Raw genomic sequence first — 26,256 nt, 5'->3', positions numbered from 1 at the left:
ACTCAGGGAGGGTGATTACACAGGAAGATTTTCTGCTCTGAGATAGCAAAGAAGCCCGATACATGGTACAGTGAGATGCTCAAGGTAGTTTTCTAAAAGATTTTTGCCGACAAAGGTAAATGGCTGCTTCCTGCGTGGCTGGCTGGAGCCTCAGCCTGGAGCACGCGGTGCCTTTGACACCGGGGTGCCTGGTTGGGTTCGTTGTCTTGTTCCTCTCTCCTTGTCCCCAGGCACGTATGTGCCCGGAGTGTGGCACCACTGTTGTGAAGATACTCTCCATACAAACCTTTTTACACAATTTCTGTTTCAGACCTTGTTGAAGAAACACGGCCGCGTGGAGATTGAACCTCTGAGTTTCTGCGAAGCGAAATGCCTGGACGCTGACATGCTGCTCATTGTCATCAGGAATGAGGACATTTCCTCACACATCCACAATGTAAGGCCTGAGTCTGTCCTTTTTTTCCTACCAGCATTATATGTTAATACTGGAATCCATTTTAAAAGTTTTGGTTTTTTTAATTTTACACTATATATAGTCGCAGATTTAATTGTCAGTCTCTGCAAATACACAGTTCTCTCCACTGAAAGAACAGTGCTTCATGAAGAGCTGTTAAGTATTTCAAAAACATGAAGCTTGCCAATTCTACTTCTGTCTCCGTTTTTGGTCGCTGAATAACGTCACTTCGAGTAGGCCAGCTCAAGGGAGTCAGGTTGGGCTCATCTTGTGTAAGAAAGCAGTTCAGCCAGGCTTTGGCTCATGAGCTCCAGTGAACACTGCAGCAGACTGAGCTGCCTGTAGCTCCCCATATTGCCATCCATGGCTTTGGGGTTGGGCTGTGGAGACACGAGTGTTGGGGTGATGCAGGGAGAGGATGGGGTGGGCTCCCTGGGCCTCCCAGGAGTGGATGCAGAGAAGTGCAAATGCTATTGAAATGCGGCTGCATGCACAAAACCACCTCTGCCTTGCGCAGGTCCCATGTTTGCTGAAGCTAAAGCACTGTCCAAATGTGGTGTTTGCTGGAGTGGACAGCCCCGAAGATATAACAGGTCACACATACCAGGAGCTGTTTCATACTGGTGGCTTCATGGTGTCAGACGACGAGATGTTGGAAATGGTAACACTGGGTGAGTCTCTTTGTGGCCTCTTGCTTGGATGCGAGCATACAGTGTCAGCTCCCAACCTTGTCCACTGACACCTTCCAAAACCTTGTTGTTGGTGTCCTCTGCCCCTCCTTTAAGTGGGGAAAATTCTTTCCCCTGTATTTGACATTTGTAGACCCCATCTGGATAGTGGGTCCAAGTCAGGGCTCCCCAAAACATCTTGTGTGATAGGGGCCACCGAGATGGTCAGAGGCTGGAGCAGGGGTTGTACGAGGACATTTAGCCTGGAGAAGGAAAGACAGAGGGTAAACCTTGTTGCTGTCTTCAGCTTCCTAATGGGAAGCGGCAGAAAAAACTGAACCACACTCCTGGAGATATGCAGTGATGGGACAAGAGGTGACAGGGACAATTTGGGCTTATCCTTTTAGATAATAGGGGGAAAAAATTCACGGCAAGTGTGTTCGAATGCCAGGACAAGATCCCAGTTTCTCACAACCCAGGTTGCGAGCCTCACAGACGGGCTGAGAGAGGTGGGGCTGTCCAGCCTGGAGAAGAGAAGGCTCCAGGGAGACCTTAGAGCGGCCTTCCAGTACCTAAAGGGGCTTGTAAGAAAGATGGGGACAGACTTTTTACAAGTGATAGGATAGTGGAGAATGGTTTTAAACTAAAAGAGGGTAAATTTAGATTAGATCTAAGGAAGAAATTCTTTACTGTGAAGTTGACAAGGCAGTGGCAGAGGCTGCCCAGAGCAGCTGTGGGTGCCCCATCCCTGGGGGTGCTCAAGGCCAGGTTGGACGGGGCTGGGAGCAACCTGGGCTGGTGGAAGGTGTCCCTGCCCATGGCAGGGGGGTTGGGAGCATATGGTCTTTAAGGTAACCCAACCCAACCCATTCTATGATCCTTGGAGATACTCAAACCTCACCTAAGCAAAGCCCTGAGCAACCTCAGGTGGCCCAACTTTAGGCAGGGGTTGGGCCAGAGCCCCCCAGGCACTCCTTCCACTCTTGGTTACCCTCTGGCTCTTGCTGTCTCCCCAGCCCAGCTGAAGGAGATGATGAAGGTGCTAGAGAAGCTGAACAGAAGCGGGAGGTGGAAGTGGCTCCTTCACTACAAGGAGAGCAAGAAGCTCAGAGATGTCAGGTAACAGCTCTGCGGTGGCAGCTCCCTCATCCCTGCTGTCATCACCACAGCAAGGATATACCCACTGTGGTACTGTGGTGTCCCATTCAGTGCAGGGACAGGGGGCGAGTTAGGTGCTTCTGGTTGGGTTTTGGCCTCTTGCAAGATCAATTTGAAGATTTTTGTTTAAATAAGAACTTTTCTTATCAGTGACAGACCATGTGCCTCAAGTCTGGAATTGCTGGAGGTCAGCATTGCTGGAGGTCAGCATTTGAGCGCTAGCAAGTTAAGTGTGATAGATCTTTTTTATACCTATATGAGATGGAGCAGCAGGATGTGGGACCTGGACAGGATCAGATGGCCTGAAACACTGTGTCTTGCATGTGATCCTGGCTGAAGCAGAGCTCTGGCAGCTAGCTACTTCTTGCACCCCGCTGTGTCTCCATAAGGCAGTTCTCCTCTCTCTTTGGCAGAGATGCCCTCTGAGTGTTACAGCCTGCAAGGGCCTTGAGGAAAAGCACAAATTTTGTTTGAGGGGCTGCACGCTCCAAAAGCTGCCTCTGCAAACTGAGCTCCTTCCCACCAGCTCACCCCAGCTCCTGCACGCAGTGGGAGCTCGGGGTACTTTCCTGGGCCTCTACTCCACCATCTCTTTGTTCTCTTTTTCTGTCCCATCACGTGTGGGATATGGGGGAGTGATAAGGAGCTGTGAGTTTGTAGTGTGGGGAAGAACCAGGGTATTGTGGGGAGTGCCTAAAATTAAACCCAGCTGGGAAAAGCAGAACTTCTCCTGTTGCTGTTTGCTACTTATTTTAGGTTATTTGCAACAATGCGTATTTAAGTGATGCCATTTGAAAAAGAGAAGTGAGATGGCAAATACTAACCGTTTAAATGTCCTGGGTTTATCAACTCAGAGAGGGAGGGTTTTTTTGGGCAAGCTGCCTTTGTTAGTGCCAGCCACGGGCCAGGAGGGACGGCTTTCTAGGAATGACCTGTGAACAAAGGAGAAACCGGTCTGTTCTGTCTGAGCAGCAAATGCTACAAAAAATGGGGAGAAAACTCAGGTCCTCTTCACACTTGGCCTTTATGGAGATGATAGCACAAAGTAATCGTTCTGAAGACCTGTTTTTCAGTCCTCAAGCAGTGAGGTGTCGCAGAAGCTTGGGGCTGGGTATTTCAGTGTAGTCTGTGAGATGAGGACTCAGCCTCATCAGTGCATGCTGCTGTGGAGCAAGTGTTTTCCTTGTGCTCCCTCACTGGCGCTCATGTCGCATCTCTTGACTCCATTGTGGTGAGATCATGAGCCTCGGTGTTCGGTTTTAACCCTGGCTGGCAACTCAGCCCTACACAGCTGCTCACTCCCTCCCCCCTGGTGGGATGGGGAGAGAATCAGAAGGGTAAAACTGAGAAAACTCGTGAGCTGAGATAAAGACAGTGTAATAGGTAAAGCAAAAGCCACGCACGCAAGCAAAGCAAAACGAGGAGTTCATTGAACACTTCCCACTGGCAGGCCGGTGTTCAGCCATCCCCAGGAAGGCAGGGCTCCATTGTACGTAACGGGGACTCAAGAAGGCAAACGCCATCTCTCCGAACGTCCCCCCCTTCCTTCTTCCCCCAGCTTTATATGCTGAGCATGATGCCATATGGTACAGGATATCCCTTGGGTCATTTGGGGTCAGCTCTTCCAGCTGTGTCCCCTCCCAGCTTCTTGTGCCCCCCAACCTGGTCGCTGGCAGGGTGGGGTGAGGGGCAGAAAAGGCCTTGATGCTGTGTAAGCGCTGCTCAGTGATAATGAAAACATCCCTGTGTTAACAACACTGTTTCCAGCACAAATCCAAAATCCTCATACAAGCTACTACGAAGAAAATTACCCCAGCCCACAGCAGCACACGCAGTCTGTTGGAGCTTCCCGGAGCAAGGGGTCAATGCGATCCTTGCGGTGATGCTTGCTCCTGCCATCTCTGCTTAGTGCAGGGTAGCAACCGTGAAAGCACCCATGAGGCTGGAAGAAACACACATGGGGGAAGGGCAGGTCCCATCATACCTGCTCATTCCTTGGGAGGGGAAAGAGGGCTGAAGCCCTTCACTGCTTCACTCTGCCCCTCTCCCAGCAGGGTGGATGCTGATGCCCACAAGAAGCACTTGATCCTCAAATCGTGCCAAGGAGCTGAGCTCATCGAGGTGCTGCACTACCATGCCTGTGACTCCAGGTCATCCCCCAAAGCCGAGTACATCAAGTGCTTGTTGAACCTGCAAGTTCAGCGCGTCAGCGCCAGGTTCGCTGTGTATCTCACAGGTAAGGACAGGCTCCAGGCCCTGCCCTACACTCTCTCCCTCAGCCCCGTGAGCACCATATGAAACTGGCCTGGGAGGCAGGGGAGAAAGGACAAGAAACATCCCATTTTCCTCCCATTTCTGCTAGAATCACTTTGAGGTGTGGGTCAGGTGGGAGCTGATTCATTGCAAGTCAGCGCAGTAAAAGGCAAAATGAACAGACTTCTGGAGGTCTGCTAAATTCTGGCAGTTTTCGAGCCTGCAGATGGCTTTACAACGTGCTCTAATTCTGGCCTTGCTGGGCTGAGGTGGTTCGTGAAGCAGCACACATTTGCTCACATTTGCAAAACAGAGTAACTGCAGTGGGATTTGGTGCTATTTTCTGTAGGCTTCAGAACAACCCCATTTGCTTGTTTGAATTACGGTGCTGCTCCTTCCTTTGCAGAAGAGCCCAGCGTCAGCAGGGAGGTCCTTGAAAGCAAAGGAATCCTTGTGACCAACATCAACACTTTCCTTGGGACAATGCAGGAAGCAGCTGCCCCGTTTAGAAGAAGCTACTGGTAAGGGGGGAAGCTTGGGATCAACCCCTTTGCCCCCAAAAGGCCAGGAGCAGCTCCCAGGCTGGCAGTGGGGTGGTGGGCAGGTAGCTGGGGTCCAGCTGCTCCCGCAGCGGAGCAGGGGCCTTCCCTGGGCACTGGCTACAGAATCTGCTCTGCCAACCCTGGGGGCCAAATCCTTAAGCTGTAGCCAAGAGGACCCGCGCTCGGCTCTGCCAGCAAGGGGAAACACACCGGCACTTGCCCAGGGGAAGCTCTGCAAGAGGTCAGCGCTGCCTGGAGCAAGGAGGGGAGCAGAGCAGTAACCTGTGCCACATCTCTGTGTTGCAGGTGAGGAAGCAGAGCTGTGGCACGGCTCCTCCCCAGGCCCTGCGGTCCCAGTTTGGGCATCCTGGTCCTCTGCAGGATGGCCCCGGCATCCTGGTGGGTTTTGGGTGCTGCATGCAGGGGCTGTGCACAGAGAGGGGTGGCAGGGGAAGGTTGGCTCTAGTTCTGTATATAGAAATTATTTAAAGATGGCTAATGCAAATCCTCCCAGGGATTTAAGCCCTGTCATTGAGTTGCATATAGGACAAAGGTTATTTTAACATTACACAGTTCTAAATTATTGGAGTGTTTTCAAGTGATTAGTGCAGCTGACATTGGAAGAAATAGAAAAATAAATTAAAAGAAAAAAGAAAAAAAAAGCTGTTTACTTGAAGGTTAGGAGCAATAAGAGTCCTTGATAATAAATGCATTTTCCACATGGCTGTTGCTGTACATGTTGCACATGAGGTGGGTGCACATTTTAAATGGGTGTTAGGGACTATGGCCCGAGTGTCACTGAGCCTGTGGCAGCCTGCTCTACACTGTGTTTCGAGTCGCCCCTGTTGCCTCTTGGTACCATTTCACTGCTGGGACTTGAGTGCATTCCAGCACGTGGAAGTCTTGTAAATAGCCAGACGACAGGATGCAGGAACAAAACCCTCTTATTTATGGTAGCTCAAACACGCGCCAGGAAGAAAACGCTGCATTAACGACCTTTGTAAGATACTCTGCCTATCAATGTAGAGGACAGGGTCGGTTGGTTGTTTTTTTTTTAATATAAGAATGCAAGAACGTTATGTACAGGATGACTTTGTATAGAGTTTTCAGTAATAAAAAATAAGTTTCACATAGCACTGCTCTCCAGAGGAGGGGTTTGTGCTCAGCACCCAGCCTCTCCCATCAGCGGGGGTGGGACAGCAGCTTTCCCAGTTCCCATGTGGATCAGAAATCAGCTTCAAAGCCTGCACAGGAAGGAGCAAGCCAGACTGGCTCTAACAGCGGTGGGCTGACAGACTCGGGGCTGCAGGATCAGTCCTGCCCTCCGGCCCAGCAGGAGCAGGGCACCAAGAGCCAAAGGAATAACCAAGTAGGTTATGGCAGCGAGGGGCAAGGGAAGCACTTAGGGGAGGAGCTCAGTTTCCACATGCATTAGGTCTGTCTTGCCTTTGAAAAGACTCAGCTTGCCGACACTGAGCACTGAAGCAGCTGAAGAGAGGAAGCACAAGGCAAGGGGGAACGTTGCCAGCCACCACTATGCCCATTGCTCCAGCAGTACAGGTACCAGGCTCCCAGCAGGCCCCAGTGGCTTAAAATGGAAAGGCGGCTGCTAGAGCTGGCAGCCAGGGAGAGGAAGTGCCAAAAGCCATTAAGCGCCAGGAGTGGGGAAGGAAAGGGGCAGCCACAGCCAAGTTTAGTGCAGCACCATGTTGTGAAGGAGATGTGGTCAAAGACCCAGTTCCTCTTCAGCAGCAGCATGACAGCAGCATGGCTACAGCTCAAGGGAAGGATGAACCCTTTACCAGTGTCTCTACCTGGCCAAGCACGGCAGCTGAGAGCAGGAGAAAGCTGTTCCAAGGCATTTTCTCATCTTTCCTGGTCCTGGCATTGCTGTGTACAAACATAAGCCCTGCTCCTTGCTGCACACCTGCTGCCCAACAGCAGGATTGCTTCAGGCCGCAAGATCCAAGCCAGGTGATCAGTAAGGCTCACTCCAAAGAGGAGCATCTCTCATTCATAGAGATCTCAACGCCCTGTAGAGGAACCATAAGAGCAAGAATTATTTACTGCTGCTTCAAGCAAGTGCTATTTCTGGAGGCAGGCACTAGGGGGCGGCTGAGGGGAGCAACACTTGCACCTACCGACCACTTGAGAGACAGTGACAGGCCTTGTGCTGTGGCACCTTCTCCCCTGCCAAAAGCAGCCCTGAGAGCAGCTGGAGCAGCAGGGTCTGGGAAGCCCAGCTAAGGAAGTCTGAGACCGTTTTCCAGTAGGAAATGCTCTGCACCACTCACGTTTCAACCCTGGCGGGCAGAGATCCATGGGATCTCGGTAAGGAGATGCTGCTCGTACAACTGAAGTGAATCAGACCAGAGCACAGGACTGGTTTCCAGAATTTGGCTTTACTTCGCAGTACAGAAATCATTTGGAGCCTTCAGGAGACACGAGAAGCACAGGCTCTGTCATACCGATACCGCAGTGCTGTTTGGTCCATCCAAGAAGCCACCAGGGTACAGAAAATACTTCCACATCTTGCCTGCTCTGTAATTTGTTCTCTCAATTTTATTAAGATTAAAACACAAAGGAGCCTTAGGCACAGCTGTGTCCCAACCGATGTAAACAGTTTTAGAAGCTTAAGTGGAGGTTAAGTTCTGTGCCCAGAACTAAGCCAACATTTGCTGCTACAATAGATGTGGGCTTTGTCCATAATACAACTTGCCACAAAGTTAGATTGATGGGAAATACTTTAGGGATGCTGTCCACAATAATGGAGTGCTCAGTTTCTATTTTCCTTGATATCAGGTTTGAGTGACAACCGTCACATCTACTAGCTCACCAGAAGCACATAATTGTGAAAGATGTTTACAAATGATTAAAAATACAAGGTAAGACACAGCTGTCAATGAGTTATTTCAAATCTGCACCAACGTCTACATCTGCAATAAAAAAAAAAATTCAGTCTGCCTTTTGCTTACAAGGTTAGTCATTAAATCAGTCAGTAATTTGCCAGATTCTGGACAGCAGCCCTACTAGAATGAAATAATTAACACATGATATCCAAAAGGGGAACATTACCAGTGCAGTACTCTTCAATCTCTCAGAGATGGGATTACAAAAGCAGGCCTTACAATATTGAATTTCATACAGTGTTCATTAAGTTCCTTATATATTCATATTAGCCGATTTAAATTTCTCCTAATTAGAGATTCTCATTACTGCTGCTCCTCCTCCCCATAGATATCATTTTTCTTGCGTTTCATCTCTTCGAAGTCAAACTCTGATCCCATCATCCTCTTATAAATATCTTTGATGTCATCGCACGTCGTCTCAAAGTGAGTGGTGGCGTCATAGGTGCGAGAAATGAAGATCTGGGAAGAGAAGTGGCAGTTTAGCACGGAGCCTCGAGCCTCACCGCCTCAAGCACGAGCTTGGCGCTTACTAACCTGGCTTTCGGTTCCCAAGTCAGTTGGTGCAAACAGGTCACTGATGCTAACGAACCTGGATGGAGAAAAAAAGAGCTTCAGATTAGTTTTACAGCATTGCTGAGCATCAGTATCAGTACAAGAATGGCTGAATTAAAGGGCAGCGTTCTGCCCAGCACATAAGCAGTCAAGGTACAGAGGAAATCCGGAATTTCAACACCTCTTTGCAGCCAAATGGCCTTCAGATCCCCTCTGCCCTCAGACCTAAGTGCTCACAGCAGAGAGGTGAGAAGGGGCTCGCCAAGGGCTTACTTCTGCTCAATGGGCTCCAAAAGGTCCAAGGCCGGCTTGATTTCCTTCTCCGGGTCTGCAGTTTCCACAGTAGTGCTGGCAATGGCAATGTACTTCCCCTGTGCTGCCACATTGTGTGCAGAGGAGATCATGCAGACGTAGATATCTGGGGAAACACGTCACAGCTACAGGTCAGTACATGCCAGGCAAGCCAAGAGCTCAGGTCAGGCCTGCCTTGTCCCAAAAGCCTCCTCTAGCTTGTACACTCATGCACCTCTTCCTGGTCCCCTAACAGTTTGTACCTCTTTGTCCTGTTTAAGACCACACTGGAAGGAGTTCCGTCCTTGCCCTGCAGTCCTACGTGCTCTCAGTCTCTTGGCCTGGACACAGGCAGCCCTGTGAGATCTCCAAAATGCAGTTTCCTGTGGCTACGACAGCTCCTGAAAGCCAGCAGGGTCCCCAGCAGCCAGCCCACCCCTCTGTTGGAGGGTGAGGAAGCATTTCCCCTCCCGCATGCAGCCCTCACTCCCCTCCCAGAGCACCCCTGTGTTCCTCACCCACACACTTCCTTCCATGGGTTCTGCACACAGCTGTCTGACCACAGTCACCCCCAACTTCTCCCACCTGCCCCAGTGCCGCTTGAAAGCACAGCCTCACTGGGGCCCACAGGATTTCTGGGCAAGGACACGAAGTCTACTGCGGCAGTGGCAGTGAGTGCATTTTCCCATTTGATTCACATCTTACCGGACCATCGGAGCACATATCTGGCACCAGGCCATGTAATGACCACTATGCCTCAACCCAAGTGCACGAGAGCTGTGCACATCCCAGCAGTCCCTGTGCTCCACACACCTGATTTTCGGTTGACCTGATTCTGTGGAATGATGATCTGGCACGAGTTGGCATCATTTGTATTCTTGATTGGGTGGCTCAAGATGCAGATTACCCGAATCACTTGACCGACCTTCGTTACACGGTCTGAGACATAGCTGGGGTCACAAATGAGCTGTTTGCAGCGAGCAACCTGCAGAGACAGGTGGACCTGGAGTGACCACTGCGCAGAGGTGTGCACAGACACAGCCAGAGGCGAGAAACAAGCTGATTTTGAGGAAAACGAGGAGCAATGTGAGGCAGCTGTTCCTGCCTCGGGTTCTTAGTTCACTGCCAGCAGCATGCTTCAACTTGGGCAATCCAAACCTCAACACATTACTCTTAAAAGACTACATACAGCTGCATGATCAGTCACATCCTGCCCCTGTAACTCAGTACACAGTTAAGCTCTAACCCCTACAGAGTCCAGTCCTTCCAGACTAGGACTGTAACTTTAAGGCTGAACCAAACAGGTAAGAATTGACCAGTTTGCATTAGAGCTTATTTTTTTCCAGTAATAGTTTAATATTTGACCAATCTGAGGCCTCCAGACTGCCTGCACTTGGGCACATCAGTCTATAGCATGGATTATCATCCCCTACCCAGAAGGGACACGTTACCCTACCAGCATGTGTGCAACTGTCCTGCAAAGCACCTGCTCTAGTCAGGAGCACATGTATAGCTTCCAAGCAGCTCGCAGCACTCTTGCTAGTTTTACATTGCCAGGTTGAGAAGCTGCAGAAAGGCCACCTACTAGCTGTCTGAGCAGCTAAAATTCAATGTCAGTGGCAGAGCTGGTTCCATACCCAGGTTAGACACATGCAACAGCTCCCTTCCAGTTTAACTAGCCTGATTTATTCAGAAAACAATCTTGCCATCCCATGGAGATGTCACTCCATCTCCTGGAGTAGACTACTGTACTGTAACTCCTCATCCTAAAAATACCAACATGTCTTAAGCAAGGTGGCAAAGGGAAAAACACCAGCCAAGCAGTTTTGGTCCTAGGGCTTTCATAAGGGGTTTTCTACTGCAGTTGTTCAGATCCATGACTGACAGCCTCAATTTTGGGGGGCAAGACGTGGGGTGGGGAGTAAGGAAAAGAATCAGAAGGTACCATACCTCCCCTTCAGACTTCACACCAACCACTTTGCCATTTTCTATCACAATCTCTTCAATGGGCTTGTTCAGCATGTAGGTGCCTCCGTATATAGCGCTTAACCTGCAAGAGTAAAGCTGCTTCAGCATGTTCCACAGGTGTGTGTTTGGTTTTTAACAGCCCTTCCAGCCCCTTGTTTCTGTTCCACTTGGACAAACCCCACATTAGACTTAAAACTCTTCAAAACAGACTACTTAAACATCTTTGCAGCAGATGCTGTCTGCTGTTCTTTCTGCAAGGCATCTGCTGGTGTTTGAAGGAAGTTACAGGTACAATTACATCCTGCTAGAAACAACCTGCTTGGCACAGCCCAGACAGCCCTGCAGCATAAAGAGCTGTAGGCTACACCACGTAGGCAAATCTGACTTCTTGGACAGACAAGATGCAGCAATCAGTATCTCTGAGCAAACCCAGAACTACCGCCACTAACAGGAATCATAGTAAACATGGAGGAATCACTTCCTCATTAAAGACAGCACAAAAACCATTAACAGCCACAGTATTTTTGTGTGGCATCATGTTCTGGAAGCTTGAACATTTGACTCCACACATCTGATCCCCCACCAGGTGCCACAGCAGGTTTAAGGAAATACTGGAGTCCAAAACCAGGTTCTCACCTTGCAAATCCCTGGGGCAGCTCTCCAAGGCCATAGAGGGGATAAAGGTACGGGCTTTTACCATATCTAGCCAGCGACTCACTGTAGAGCTTAATCCTGTTGATTGTTTCTTGGCATGGTTGATCTAGATAGCTGGAGAGGGCAGTTACATCATTTGCAGTGTTTCACAAACCAAGACTTTGAGCAGAATACACTTGAAGAGCAAAACATTTCCTTCCTGTGAAGTTTCCTTCCCCGCCCTCCAGCTGCTCCTGGCAAGTATTTCCCTGGAAGTTCCCTTTTAGAAACACTTAGTGTCACAAGGGTTTTTTTTCAGGAAGGAAATGCTTCATTCACCACAAGAACCCACAAAGTTTAAGTATCCCATCAGCACAGGGCCCAGCATTTTAAGATTCGTGCAGCACCAAGGGACAGGCACACTTTACGAGACATCCTACCCTCAGGCTCCCCAAAGTCTGTGCTGCAAGCACCCAGCACCCCAGCTGATTTGGGGGAGCAACTGAACCTGCACTTACTCGTCAGTCCTGTAGAGCGCAAGGGCATGGCCTGTGAAGTCTATAACATCCTGCCCCAGGTCAAACTTCTTATACACGTCACGCATAGTGGTCTTCTTGGGATCAACACCTTCGAAAGTTCGGGGGTCGTTCTCATCGAAGTTGGCAACGTACACTAGGAATTTCCTGAACCGGCGTTTCTCAAACAAGCCCATTAAGCCTAAAACCAAGGTATTTTGTCAGAACTTGCATAGCTATTAGATGGCTTTTCCATTCCACAGAGTATCAGAAGCGTGTCAGAACTGCTGACCATTTCAACCATCACCTGATATCAAGGAGTTTGGCCTTGAGGGCTAACCAAGGCTCTCTGCTCAAGCAGACCAACATCTGCCATGCCAGACCACTCAGGCAGCTGTCCCACTGCACCAGACCTCAAGAGTGGTACAGCCAACTTTTCTCAAGGCATGGCTGGAGACCAGGCTTCTATACTACTTCCAGCTGGGGAAAAGCCTGGAGAGCAGTTTCCACCTGGCCCAGTGTAAAGCCCAACCTCAGCTTCCATAAGCAAAGACCTGTGTTTGCCATCTAACCAGACTTAGCATCATCAAAGTGTGGTGATCAAAGCTCCATCAAAGCAAGCAGTGCTGGGCTCTCCTGCAGCCTCACCAAGGAACCAGCAAGTGCTGTGAGGGACAAAACTTCAAACACAAGATTGGACAAAGCACCATTTATGTGCTTTAGTTTTCTACAAATTGGAGAAGCAAGACTGGACTTGCTGCAACACTAAGGCAGAGACAGCACCAAAGGCACCTCCTACTTCTACCAGCATAAGTCTCCTTGAGTCCACTTAGGAGACAGCAATGTGACCAAATTGAAGGAACAACGATTACTTCACTACAAATGGGAGTATCTGCCATGAGGAAGACTCCAATGTACAGACAAGCCACGTACTGGGAGCCTTATTCGCAGGAGTTGCTTTATCACAAGACTCTTCAGAGATGTTACTTAATACATCCTGCGCCAGAAGCTAATGGACTGCCCTCTGCTAGCTCCTATTATGGATGATCAGTAGTTTTATCTGAAGAGTAAAATTTAAGTAGAAAACAATTAAGATTTGAGCTAGGTGCCTTCGTCATTCCAGTCTGTCTGCTGATGAATGAGACATTTTTCAGACACACGATTCCATCCAACAAGGACCCAACATTAAATATTTGTGGCACAGCTGGGAGCACAACTCCCAAACACAACACTTTGAGGAAGTAAAACACTGCCATATTCTTACCAGATGAGCCGGCATCTGGTAAGCTGCCAGAGAACAGGCAGCTTGACCAGCTCCATTTGTGAGCTCCAAGAAAACAGTAACTCAAGGTGCAGGAAGCCCAAGACTCACACTGCAAGTGGCATTTGAAGTCAAATGAGATGCAGAAGAATCCTATGCTAAGCACAGCTTGTTACCAAGATGGTGTCTAGACACAGCATCAAGTTTTCTTTCCAAAATATCCCCAGATGCAGATGGCAGAGACCTGTTTTGCCTTTGTTTACAGACAGCAGCCTCAGGAGGAAACAAAAGGTGCAACTACTCACTGGATGCCAAGGCTTCTGCCTCAGTAGAAGGAACTTTGTAGATCTTTCCTCCCTTGTAGACGAAGCTCCCCTCAATCACCTTGAAGTCTAAGTAGCGAGTGACTTCTGTGTAGAGCAGCATCTTTACCAACTGACCTGGAAAGGAGGTTGGGCACAAGTCAACCAGCTGGTCAGCAGCCAGAAGCCAAGAGGACTATGCTTCTTACAAGGCAGACAGTTCTTGCAGCAAAGCAAACACACCACATTCAACCCACACAGCTCTTACACCTTTGTGTAACACACAGGGTGTGGCAGGTACCCACTAGTGCATTATGAGGCAGTTTTAAGGCTTTCTTACAGGCAATTAACAGCTTCCTTGTCACTCCTGTGGTTTCCATCAGTCCTCTGAGTAAAAGCCATCCTGCAGCATGTTAATCCGCTGCAGTACACTGCTGTTCTTTGCTCCCTGTAGTTAATGCGCACTCAACGTGACAAAGTCATGGTTTTGGATCACAGCAGCTCCTCATCCTCACTATTCAGATCTAGCACAACCTATTAGTTGTCCAGCCAACTGACCACAAATTAGCCCCTGGCTTGCCCACAGCTAGTGTCAACATATGCTCACTTACCTGTCCCTACCCACTGTCACATCCCCAGAAGGATGCTGTCCCTAGAAATGCACCACAAAGCCTGTGCAAGCCGAGACTACAGTAACCAAATCTTGACTGGGATTTATCAAGTCTTCCCCTGCACTAACCTTGAGCAAGACTGGCCCTACAGTACATCTATGCCCTCGTGCTTCAGGAGCAAGAGATTCCAGCAGCAAGTGGTTGGTATTTGGCAAAGGGACTGGCCCCTGAACTTGCCTGTATTGATAACCACTTCACTGATAGTGGATTTGGTCTAGAACTGTCCCAGTACTGGAATACATAGATTAAAGAATAAGGATTTGTAGCATCAGTAAGGGGTGACAGAGTCTGTAAGTCATAAAACAGAGACGAAGGGAATTAACAGTCACCATGGAATCAACTGTTTCTTCCTAAACAGTGGAAGAGTAACACCACACGAATTCATGGCATTAACTCTGGCTAGAAATGCAAACACATGAAGAGAGGACATTGGAAAATGGAAGTTCAAACACTCCAGACATGCCATTGCTGCACACTCCAAGCTGGTGCCGTTTTCAGGGTCTGAAAGGTCCACAGCCAAAGTGAGTCACAGGGCAGAAACCGTGGTGCCTCTACATAAACGCATGCAGATCAGCTCAAGTGAGCTTTCCACAGCTCTTTGATTAATGCTTCAACAGTTTCATGAAGAGATAGCTGAAGGGCTGTTTATTCTATTAGAGCACTGAACACTAACTCAGCTAAGCTTACGAGGCAGATTTGGGAGCTCAGCATCACTTACCATTAGCCATAAGGAATTTTGGAATTAGGTCCACGTTCCAGTCTCTTCCTCGCCCCATAGATTCTGGTGGAGTTCCTGGTAGATTAAACCTTTTGTAGAGCTTTGGAGAGAACACAAAACTTACTATAGCAGATGAAATATCTATGGGTATAATTTCTCCCACACATGTACACACTTTCCACCCCCACATCTCCCCAGCTGAACATAAGCTCTTCACAGCAAGCTTTTGGCCAGCGTTTTAGCTCCAATTTGATTGCTGATGCAACACACAATGCACATCCAGTGAATCGTTACAGTAAGAATTGGGCAGCATTATTTTGCTCATCCAGTCTTTCTTCCAAGGCTTAAAGCTTGGGAATTTATGACCTGCTGAACCAAAATTCTGTTTTAACATAACTAAAAGTAATCTGATCAAAACGTGTACTTCAGGAGAGGGCAGGCTCCTCCGTATATTTAAATCATATTCCCCGATGTAAGCAGCAAGGAGAACAGCAGTTTCCTGACATCTGATTAATCAGCCATGCTAACAGCTTCAGGGATACACAATCACAGGGTGCAAGCAGTAACCAAATGAGATGGCGCCTATCCAGTTGGAAGTGCTCACAGACTAAGGACCAAGCGTAACATCAAGGCACTAATAGCACACAGCATTTCTTAGGCCAACATTTGCCAGCAAGCGCAGCAGTATCAATTTTGCCAAAGAGTTTTTTTAACATCTAGCTGTCGGGCATTATAGCTCCGAATGATTGCTCAAGTGCTGCATGCTTGAATCCCGACTGGGAGCTACAGAGAACAAGTGCTATCTACCAAGTATAAACATACACACTGGTTTCTCCCTCACTGTTATCTGATGTGGAAGTGCCATAAAACATCCTTACTCAAAGGAAGCCCTTAAGAGTAATTACTTCAAATCCACCCCTAGGACAGCTCAAAATAAAGCCTCCTTTTATATGCCTGGGGAGGAGACAATAGGTGGGTGTCAGCCTTCGTACTTACATCCTCCAGGGGTGTAATAGATGCGCTTTCCCCTCCATAGTAAGAGTTACGATCCATGTGAAGGACTTTCTTTCCATTCACTGACATGATCCCAGAGAGGATGCATTCCTACAAAGAGAGAAAATGAACAGATGCAAGGAACATGTTAGCTGCATTTGAGCCTCCTTCCATTTCTCCTAATGATGCTTTCTCAAAAAGCATGTTCAGACAGCCTGCTGCATGCCTAGATTTGAAGGAACCCGCACAGTCTTTTGAAAACAAACACACCAGTTGCCTTTAGTCCAGAATTAAGACACATACACTGAAAGACTTTTATTTGAAAGAGATTAACCCCTTACTAGGTTTGCTGCTCTGCTAACCAAGATGTTATAACTACACAAGCACTACCTATCAGGGCTCTCCTGAGGATATTTCTGGGAAGTTCATGCATTTGGGCCAGATTAGGAAAGTGTATGCTCCTAAACCAATAGCTATCAATTTAAGGATGTCCACAGAGAGCCAGCGCCCTCGTTTACGGATGACAGCAGGAACATGGAATCTTACCTGGATGTCAGTCAGCCTCCTCAAACCTCAATCATTGATATTTGCCACACTGTGACATGCAAGAGAGTCAACAGCTACTCTTAAAGAGTAGAGGTAGCATAAAGAATAAATAAATCCTTTTGGAAGCTTTATCATCTCAGTAGACACTTTTCAATCCTTGCTACGTACCCACTGAGATTAAAAACACTGAGATTACTTTGAGCAGCATATCAGCTGCTATGTCTGAATGCAACACCAGGAGGCCGAAACTAACCGAAAAGGGCCACAAGTTGTAGCTTGCAGAACCAACTAAGGACTTGCACAGCTAAATCCCCATTAAAACACAACTTTGCAACTAAACTGGTCACCAGCTCTGGCATTCACAACCTAAAGAGCTTAACAAAAACTTGAATACTTGCATGATTAGGACTGCTTATCGTGGAGGTTTTATGGATTTTTCTTGCTCTGCCTCAACTCTCTCTGAAGGCAGAATTACATCTGCAATTGAGTTTTGATTCACCATCAACATTATCTAATTTGTAGGTCCTGGCCACACCTCATATTATCTTCCATTTAGCCTGTAAAACCCCACTCCAGCTGCTGAGAGATGCCACCCCTGCACATTTGCTTGCCTAGAAGCAGAGTCGTCGCTCATTCAAGAGAATCAGCGGCTTGGGCCTCCTGGCAAAGATCCACGTCTCTGTGAGATCCTTTGTGGTTATTCCACATGCATCTCACCCGGCGGAGCACTCAGGACTCTCCTTGTGTGTCACCTCACCCATGCTGCAGCATGTGAGAGGCTTAGTTCAAACTGTTATGGCAACACTGGCCAACACAGGTACCAGTTAGCGCCCTCAGCCAAACCACAATTATAATGCAAAAAGTCTCCCACCGTATATCATTTACTTGACTTGCAAATCCTAACTCTGGTAAATCCTCAGTATAAAGGAAGCTTTTTAAATCATCTTCAATTTCACCAGCCAAAGACCAGCTCATAGTAAAGGCAGCTTTCATGAGGGGTTATTTTGTTCTGAAGTGTCTCAACATCTGTAGGTGTGTGGAAGGTTGGCAGGCATAACTGGCGTAAGGACTTGCTGTTCTTGCACTTCCAGGTGGCAACAGGCAAATCTTCTGAGAGAGCAAGGCACTGCTAGCCAGCCTGTTACCCACCAGGATGGCGTGGTAATTCAGCCAAGGCCCCGAAGAGCAAAGCTAGGGCTGCATGCCTAGTGCATGGCAAGAATGGGTCACTCTGAGTTTAATCTCTGAAGTCGTGGGTAATTTCAAACGTGGCATCCACAAGTCTTCATGGTCTTGTGATACGATCATGATCACGGATCATGATCACGAACAGGGATCATGAACAGTTAGCCACAGTACTTCTCACAAAACCTCTCCACGATCCATCAGCTGCTCTTTCCAATGCCATACCATCCTCCACGAACTCCAGATCCCTCATGTCCTGCAAGGCCCCTCCTCTTCTTCCAGACAGGCTGAAGCAAGCAGAGAAACTTACAGCAGACATGGCTGCACCAAACCCTGTGCTAAGACGCTACTCCAGCGCATGGTGAGCCATACAACAGTGAGGAACTGCACAAGAGAAAGTACAGTTGGCTTTTATGGTGTCAGTTAAAATGTTAATAATTTGCCACGTGTAATGTGGGACTATCACACCAAGTGCATCAGCACTAGCCAGCATGATCTTCTCGGTTAAACTGAATTCACAGAGCTCTACACGAGGGCTCTGGTTTGATTCTTTGCTCTACCCTGTGATTTTATCCACCCTGGAACATCTTCCAAAACCCTGGCTCACCAGCTCTGCCAGGTGGTGGTACAGGACTGCAAGCATCCATACTATAGCTGAGCCATGAGGAAGCCAACCATGATTTCAAAACAAGATAAGTATCAAACAGAAGAACAAAGTTACAGTAAAAGCAGTAGAAGCTACATTCTTTGGTCCAGATGCCACCAGATTTCCTTCCTCCATCTAAGGAAATTTCAAAGTGTTTCTTGCTCTATCTTCTCAGAATAGGAGATTCCCAGTGATCCCTTCAACATGTTGCCTGCCCAAATTGCCAGCATCCCCTCAGAGTGAATTTGGGTACCAGTAGAAGATAAGAGAGATCTTAAATACCTTTTCAATCTTATTTCATACCCATTAAACACCAATATGGGGATTGAGGTATTAAATACTGTTTTATACAAAGCTCATTTAACACATTCATTACATCACCCAAGCTCCCACAGAGCCCCAGAGCACTGAAATCCTGACCGGCCTTTCACCATTGCTTCCCTTTGCAGCTGATGAGACAACAGCATGGTCATAAAACATACGAGATGCACAATAGATTTATCCTCCCAGCTCAGCAATTCCTTTCGATGGCTGCGCTGGCTGACCGCTGGCTATACCCATCCACTGGTGTGCGAGTCTGTGTCTAGGAACCGCTTGGTATGCCATTGTGTTGTTTGGGTCAGGGAGCGAGGAAAACAAACAGCCCGTACTGATAAGGGGAGGGCTGGGAACAGTTGAGACTGCAAATAAAAAATTGGAAGAGTCAGAGTTCAAATCTGTGGCTTTCTGACGATACCATAAACATCAACACCATGTAAATGCATAAAACTGCTGACAGCAGAAAGGGCACCAAGACACAGCTGAGAAAGCTCTAGGTATCCAGGCAGGGTCAAACACAATCTTCATGCAAATTACAGTCAGGCTGTGCTACTATAATCCACTGCTTCAGCTAGTTCAGGTTATGATGGGCTCCCGGCTCCCAAGAACTCACGTTGTGTTGCTGAATGAATGACAGAGCAAGTCTTAAGAGCAATCGATGTCATCTGCAGCTCAGCTGCTTCAAATCTCCGGAGAGCACAGAAACAGAGAACAGCGTACCTCAAACAGAGACAGCACATCCAATAGAGATCCATGAAAAAAAAAAAATAGGAATAAGGGGTAACTTGGAAATATGGGTGCTTCCACGCTAGCTCTTCCCTGATGATGAAGACCATCAGCTCTTCCCTCACACAAACTGGTCACGAATAGACCTTCTGCATGCAGAAGCCTGCAGGAATTGAGGGAAGCAAGTAGGTTTACATGGATTTTCTCCAAGTAGGGCGGCAGCTCTGAAAGGCTCAGACAGACCGATGGATACTTGAGCCAGCGTCGGTCCATCTAACAGCACCGAGAGAAGGATTCTGTGCAAAACATTTAGCAAAATCCCTTCATCTTCAAGAATGGGTTCTGGCACAGCAAGAGCTTTCTTAGAAAGACAGAGCCATGCTGTGGTGAGCAAGAAGTTATACACAACGCGTTACCATCGCCCAGGCTATTCCACCTCTAACATACGCCGGCTACATCTACCGTGCCAGACTCCAGCAAGCAAGACTCAAAGGTCTGCTGAGCCATACAAACTGCAAAAGCAATTACTCACTGCACTTGAGCAATCCCCTCAGCTACCAGGGGATGATGCAAGGGACAGCGACACTCCACTTGATCCTCACAGTCACTTTGATATTCTTTATTTAGGCTCTTTAAGCAATGAGGTCTGTGCCTGTACAATTAAATGTATCCTGAACCAGAGTTTGGCTACTCTGCTCCCATAGAAAGTGAATCTGCATCTTTGTGATGGATTTATATAGCTTTAATGCAGTGAGGCAGCTGGCAGGTAAGAAGCTTAGTTCAGCACATTGGGGCCTGCAACAAGTGAAAACCCAGCAGAAACATGGTGTTCATCTGCTAGGGCTATACAGGATAGTTTAATTATGCCCAACATTCATGTGAAATAACCCATGTCATCTGGAGCACAGAAAGCAGATAACAAATATCTGTCAGAGTGCACAACATCCTACTCCCAAACATCCCCGTGAGCAAGTACTGAGCCATTTCCAGAGAGGTGTAAATTAAGGTGAACTGAAAAGACAAGTCTGGAAATAAAAACACTAGGTGTTCTCCAGCCTGCCGATTACCGCATCAGATTAAAAACGAGTTTGTGCAGTAGGCCTGGAGAAAGATGCTGCCTAATCTGCAATGCACTATGCACACAGCAAGCCTAAACCAAGAATCTTAAAGCTACTAAGACCTGAGCAACTTTGGGAAGCCATTCATGGAATCACAGAATGGCCAGGTTTGAAAAGGACCTCTAGAGATCATCTAGTCCAGCCCCAACCATTCCCACCAGCACCTCCAGGATGCAGTAGCTGAAATACCTACCAGCGCCTGTGCTAGGCCAGCCAGGCCCACCAGCGCTCGGCAAGTACCCACCCCGTAGTTAGCACACACGGCCCAACACTTTACTACTGCTCAATGCATAGAAGGATCAGGAGAAACGTAGTGCTCTTGCATGAGTGCTGTGAAGTTAATTACACTTCAAGTAAGTTTGAGGCTGTTGTATCAGCAGTAATACAGGATTTAAAATGTGCTGGGATTATTTTTCCTCATACTGCTAAGACATATCTTTACAAGCTTGGCACTGCAATGGGGTTTCTGATTAGCATACATAAGGGAAAAACTGAATATTTTGAGCACCAGTAATCCCAGTCCTAAAGCTGCTTTAGTTCTTCCTTACTGGTTGAAGAAGAGATTAACACCTGAAATATTCATGCTGCACTGTCAGACCCATCAAAAGTAGAATTTATGCATGCACTCTCACGCACTTACATAGCAGTGGCCTTGCAGACGCAACCACTGCAACAGATGTATTTGTAGCTCTTTTACAAAGGCTCTGATGATGTTTTTTCTCTTTAAATGAAAAACTGAACTTGCACTTTGGAAAGAGAAAGGAAAAACCCTCCAGATCAGCAGCCACTCACTGCCTCTCCCAGATGCTCTGGATTACAGCTATTTTATGGGCTTTGTACAAGTCCTAGTGAAGGATGCTAGGACAAAGTCATGCAGTTGCTCTCATAGGACAAGACGCAAGATGGGGACAACCCAACAGGTAGCCTGGCAGAGAGGCAGAATGCTCTAGTGCCTAGCAAACAGAACCCCCATTTAATCTCTTTTTTTCAGGCAGCATCAAGATCAGTACTTGAGGTGTAGGATGGGCTTTTCTGGGAAGAGACACAAACTCACTGAGCTACAACAGTAGCCTGGTGGAACTCCCAACAGCATAGTCCATTTCTACAAGGGCCAGCTTCAAGAAAACGGTGCTTGAAAACATCATCAGAAGTTTCACGACAGTTTAAGACTCTTTGGAAAAGGAAAGAGACAACTGAACGTGTTTCACACAGCACGTTTTCCAGTTCCTTTCCCATAAGAAGCCTGATTCTGCCAATACTGGTAACAGACCAAAGCTGGAGGAGCAAGCTTCCAGCTACAGAGAGTCCTGTAGACCAGCCTGAACGACTCAGGCTCTGCTCCGACACTACTTGCCAGCCACAAGGGTTGAGCCAACATCATGCATTTTAGGATCAGTAACATCCTGGTTGCACCAGGACCTCTAGTTTCCATATACTTGCTTTTCTGCACGAGCTGCTCAAGTCGAGATGAAGTCCAACCTGTTCTAATTGGTATTTCAGAGCTAAAGCCTGCACATCAGAAGCAAAATAAGCACTCCAGCATACTCTCAGGCTCTGGAGTTCGGTCAGTGCACCTTAAAATACGGCCCTAATTTATTCCTTTTAACTCAACTGCTGATCATTAGCATTAGCTTGTCTTAAAAGCTATTTCACAAGAGGCCTTTTGTCAAATTTACATTGGCATTTGTCAGTTTGAGATTAAGCATGGTGCTTACCAACTTGATACCACAGTTCACTCTAAAGCATAAATTAACATTTTAATGGAGCTCAATCTATTAGAGGCCCCCTCACCAGCAGCTCATTATATGTCACCTCTCCAAAAGTCTTGTGTCCCTGCTTTGGTGAGCCAGAGACAGGTTTTAGGACAGACTGCAGCTTTCCCTATCAAAGGGAAGAAGCTTTTACCTCATAAGTCATTCCTGCTACCTCAAAGGAAGAGCCTTCAAAGAAAAGAATGAAAGCAACCAGAAAAGTTGGGTTTACCCTACAGCAGCAGCTGGAAAGACACTCCCACACTCTGCACATTTTCTTTGTGCCACATCCTGGTTTTGTTACCATTATTCCCATACTCAGAATAGGGGGATGATAAACCAGATTTGCCTTAAGCATCCGTGCCCCAGTCCAGTGTCAGCAGACATGATGCCTTCGCCACTGTGGCAGCCCCGTCAATCACAGCGCCAAAGCCACAGTAGGAAGCGCATGTATTCTATTTACAATTGCCATCAACAGGGGAAGTGGGGGAAATCCTTCACGACTAACCCCAAAGACAGCTCTTTGTCTAGCCACCTCTCCCCGTTAACAGGGGGAACAAAAGCAGGAAAGGCTATTTAACAGCGCAGAAAACCTCCTCTCCACCATATTGGATTTTCTTCCCCCCTTCTTCAAACAATACCTCTTATTTGTAACCTGCAATCCACCCTTCAGCACCTACTAAACCCGCAGTGCATAAGCTAGCGGTAGCCCCAGACATCTCCCCAGTTTGAAGACAGGCAGAAACCAGAAGAAATCTCCACCAGCAAACCTCACAGGCAGCAGCACTGCCATTTTTTTTTCCCCTCGGCAGCCCGCAGCGCGGGCTGCATCCTCCACAATAGGACAAAGCCCCACCACGGCTCATCCCCCTCCCTCTGCCGCACCCCGAAGTGCCATCAGCTGTCAGTTTTCCTCAGGGATGACCAAGATGAAGCGACAACACAGGAGAGGATTCGGGGGGGGGGGGGGGGGGGGGGGCGCACAGAAATCAGACAAATTTGACAGGCATGCAGGGCTCGCCCGCCTCCCCATCCCCCTCCTGCTGCAGTCAGGGCTGGATGGAGAGCCGAAGGCTGCAAAGGCGGAGCGGGGATGTGGGGGGTGGATAACCAGGTCTGCCTCCACCCTAAGCCGGGCTCCGCTCCGAGCAGGGCACGGCTCGATAGACCTGCAGCCACCTCGGCTTGAGGGGACTGACGGTGAAGGGGGGGGGGGGGGGGGGAATTAAAAAGCCGGCAATAAATCCCCTTTGGCATTTTATTGTCCGTCGTCCCCCGCCCTCCCTCCGCTAAACAACTGCATTTCCTGGGGCCTCCCACGGGCAGCGCCGGACCGGGCACCTCACGGGAGCAGGGCCCGGCCCCGCAGGGCGCTCGGGGGGACCCAGGAGGCTGGGGGGGAAGGGGGGGAACAAGAACCGGACACATCCAAACCTGGGGGTCTCTTATAATCATATAAAAAAACCAGAACCCAGCGCCAGGGTCTAGTTAGGGTTGGGGGGTAAAGACCCAGGCGGTCGAAGGATGGGGAAGGGATTCAAGCCGGGGCTGTGTGCGTGTGTTAGTGATAGGGGGTGCTACGATAATTAGGTGAAATGGGGGAAAGGACCTCGGGGGAGGGGGCGCGGGTACCAAAACCCAGGCACCCCCGGGTAATATGTTGCGAGGGGGGGAAGCAGGAACGCAGGCACCTCAACCGGAGCTGGGGCGGGGGACTACGATGATGCTGTGACAGATGAAGAAAACGACTCGAAGGTCCGAGCGGAGGGTGTGGGGGTGATAACCAGGTGAGAGATTGGGGAAGGGACCACGACATCCAGAGGAGGACGCGGGACCCAGGCGCCTGAGGCGGGGGGTGCCTCAGAACCCCGGTGTCCCAGCCGGGGGCTGGGCGGGGGCTGGGGGAGGATAATCAGGTGATAGATGGGCAAAAGGACACCGGCGCCCGGCTGGAGCAGGGATCAGCACCCAGGAGGAGCGATGGGGACGGGGGCCAGACGCAGGCAGGACCCAGTCACCGGGGTGAAGTGGGGGGGGGAACAGGGACGGCGGGGCGGGGCAGGGCGGCGGCCGCCCGCCCGCGGCAGGCCTGAGGCCCAGGCGGGCGGCGGCGGCGGCTCCTCCTCACCGTGAGGCCGGTGCCCAGCACGATCACGTCGTACTCCTCATTCATGGCGGCGCGGGGAAGGGAAGCACAGGGCGCGGGGAGGCGTCTCTCGGGTCTCTCTCTACCGGCCGGGGCTGAGGCGAGCCGGGCGCTGCGGGGCCGCAGGAGCGGGAGAAAATGGAGCCTCCGCCGCCGCCGTGAAGAGACCGCGCCGGGAGGGGGCGGGGCCGCACCGCCCCCGCACCGCCCGCGCGCCTGCCAATCACCGCCCGGCGCCTCCCGCCATTGGCTCGCCGCGCCGTCGCTAAGGGGCGGGTGCTGCGCCGTGCCGACGGCGCTGCCACCGTGGTGGGGGCGCGGCGCGCATGCGCGGCGAGCACTGACCATCACCCCTTCCCCCCCCCCCCCCCCCCCGCCCACCGCGTTTGTGCAGCGCCGAGCACCGCCAGGACGTCCTCGACGGGCTGGGGCGGGGGGGGGGGGGGGGCGGCAGGGAGCACACGTATGCACGTGCTGCGCGTGCAACGGTAGTGCAATGCGCACGTGCGAGCTTGCAACGGGTGGGTGCATGCGTGTGCCAGAGGTGCCCAGCTGCACATGTGCAAATGGGCACAGGCGTGTGCAATGGAGACGTGCACACCCGTGCAACCAGGACGTGCATGCCATGCAGGCACCCACTGCACACCCTTGGGCACAGGTGTGGGTGATAGTGACACGCGCACCCACGCAACCAGGACGTGCACGGGTGTGCAACGGGTGCCTGCATGCATGTCCTGGTTGCGTAGGTGTGCAACAGGTGCCTGCGTGCGTGTCCCGGGTGCATGCCCATACAATGGCCACATCTGCATGCAACAAGTACCTGCATATGCAGCAGGCACACGCGTATGTCAGTGCAACGGGCACATACATGACTATGCAATGGGTATGTGTGTGCAGCAGGCACGTGCTTGCGTGCAACACACAAATCCACGCCTGCGCAATGTGTGCCTGCACATGTACAAAGGGTGTGCAGGTGTGCCACGGGTACTTGCACGGTGGGCACATCCATGTGCAAAGGGAGCGTGCACATGTGTGCAAGGCCCTGCCGGATGTTCCCTACGTGGCTGGGGTGGCTTTGACACACATCAGCACCCCCAGGGTGTCACCGGGTGCAGGGCAGAGCACCCCCAGGTGCCCTGCTTAGCACCGACACATTCCCCCAAAGGGCCAGTGCTTTTCCATCACATCCCAGGGACTGCAGGGAAGCAATTTTAACAGCAGCACTTAATTTTTGTTTATTGTTTATTATTATAAAAAGCAGTTAATTATTGCAACAAACAATGATCATTACAGAGTATTTATACTTCCCCAACGCAGGTTTCACTTGCACGTGGCACCTCTCACATTTCCCCCTTTTCACCCCAAAACGTGAAGAAAAGAGTTTTTCCTCTCATCCAGGATCACGTTTGGTGTAGCAAATCCCCCCCATCCACCACAAAACCACAGCGCAGCAGTGACGCAAAGGAGCCGGCGCGTTTTTTCAGAAGATTTGAGCTCTGATTTTTGCATTTAAGAGGTTTTTTTAATCCTTGCCGCTACCCTGTCTCTGCCACCCACCACTTCCTTGAAGCGAGGCAGGAATTTCCCGGCTGTGTGCTGGTTTTAACGCCCCCCGTGGATCAGCATCCCGAAGAAGGCGAGTGAGCCAGGGAGGGAGCACTTATACAGCAGCCGCGGCAAAGCTGCTTATGCGCCTTGGGGCCGCCAGCATGGATTAGACACCCGCAAGGCTTAAGACATCTTAATTTGATCATATGGCTACGTCTCTCATATCTACCAGGACACACAAGGCAGACGGTGGCATGCCACGGTTGGTGAAGAACCCAGTGAAGCTCTGTCAAATGCCTGAAACTTTGTCATGCCAGCTCAGATGGGAAGCAGAGCACCTGCTTTTGAATTATTTTAATACTTGGAAGAGCAAAGCCTGGAGAG

General features: G+C 49.6%; 2 protein-coding genes across 10 annotated transcripts in view; one reads left to right on the top strand and one right to left on the bottom strand.

The window, feature by feature from the left end:
- TASOR2 (transcription activation suppressor family member 2) overlaps positions 1–24,237 on the top strand; it is a 62,096-nt gene extending 37,859 nt beyond the window's left edge. For 6 of the 9 annotated variants that reach the window (XM_037390447.1, XM_037390446.1, XM_037390443.1 and 3 more), the window contains 6 exons: positions 311–436; positions 972–1,125; positions 2,139–2,241; positions 4,332–4,516; positions 4,940–5,054; positions 5,382–8,029. In XM_037390447.1, coding sequence (XP_037246344.1) covers positions 311–436; positions 972–1,125; positions 2,139–2,241; positions 4,332–4,516; positions 4,940–5,054; positions 5,382–5,385 — 687 coding nt within the window. In that variant the 3' untranslated portion in view covers positions 5,386–8,029. Of the gene's footprint in view, positions 1–310; positions 437–971; positions 1,126–2,138; positions 2,242–4,331; positions 4,517–4,939; positions 5,059–5,381; positions 8,030–16,956 lie in introns of those variants that run through there. The other 3 variants (XR_005104651.1, XM_037390445.1, XM_037390444.1) reach the window with 3 other exon arrangements.
- On the bottom strand, positions 7,459–24,506 carry GDI2 (GDP dissociation inhibitor 2). The gene is made up of 11 exons (XM_037390451.1): positions 24,307–24,506; positions 15,892–15,999; positions 14,896–14,995; positions 13,510–13,644; positions 11,947–12,145; positions 11,432–11,563; positions 10,778–10,877; positions 9,641–9,812; positions 8,810–8,954; positions 8,519–8,573; positions 7,459–8,443 (listed from the first exon to the last, which is right to left on the bottom strand). The coding sequence occupies exons 1-11, from the start codon at positions 24,349–24,351 to the stop codon at positions 8,288–8,290; spliced, it is 1,347 nt and encodes a 448-aa protein (XP_037246348.1). The 5' UTR covers positions 24,352–24,506; the 3' UTR covers positions 7,459–8,287.
- Positions 24,507–26,256: the final 1,750 nt, after the last annotated feature.

This window comes from Falco rusticolus, chromosome 5 (genome assembly GCF_015220075.1).
Source record: "Falco rusticolus isolate bFalRus1 chromosome 5, bFalRus1.pri, whole genome shotgun sequence".
In the NCBI taxonomy this organism is placed as follows: domain Eukaryota; kingdom Metazoa; phylum Chordata; class Aves; order Falconiformes; family Falconidae; genus Falco; species Falco rusticolus.
Note: the sequence above shows the minus strand (reverse complement) of the source record. Positions and strands in the feature narration are given on the sequence as shown.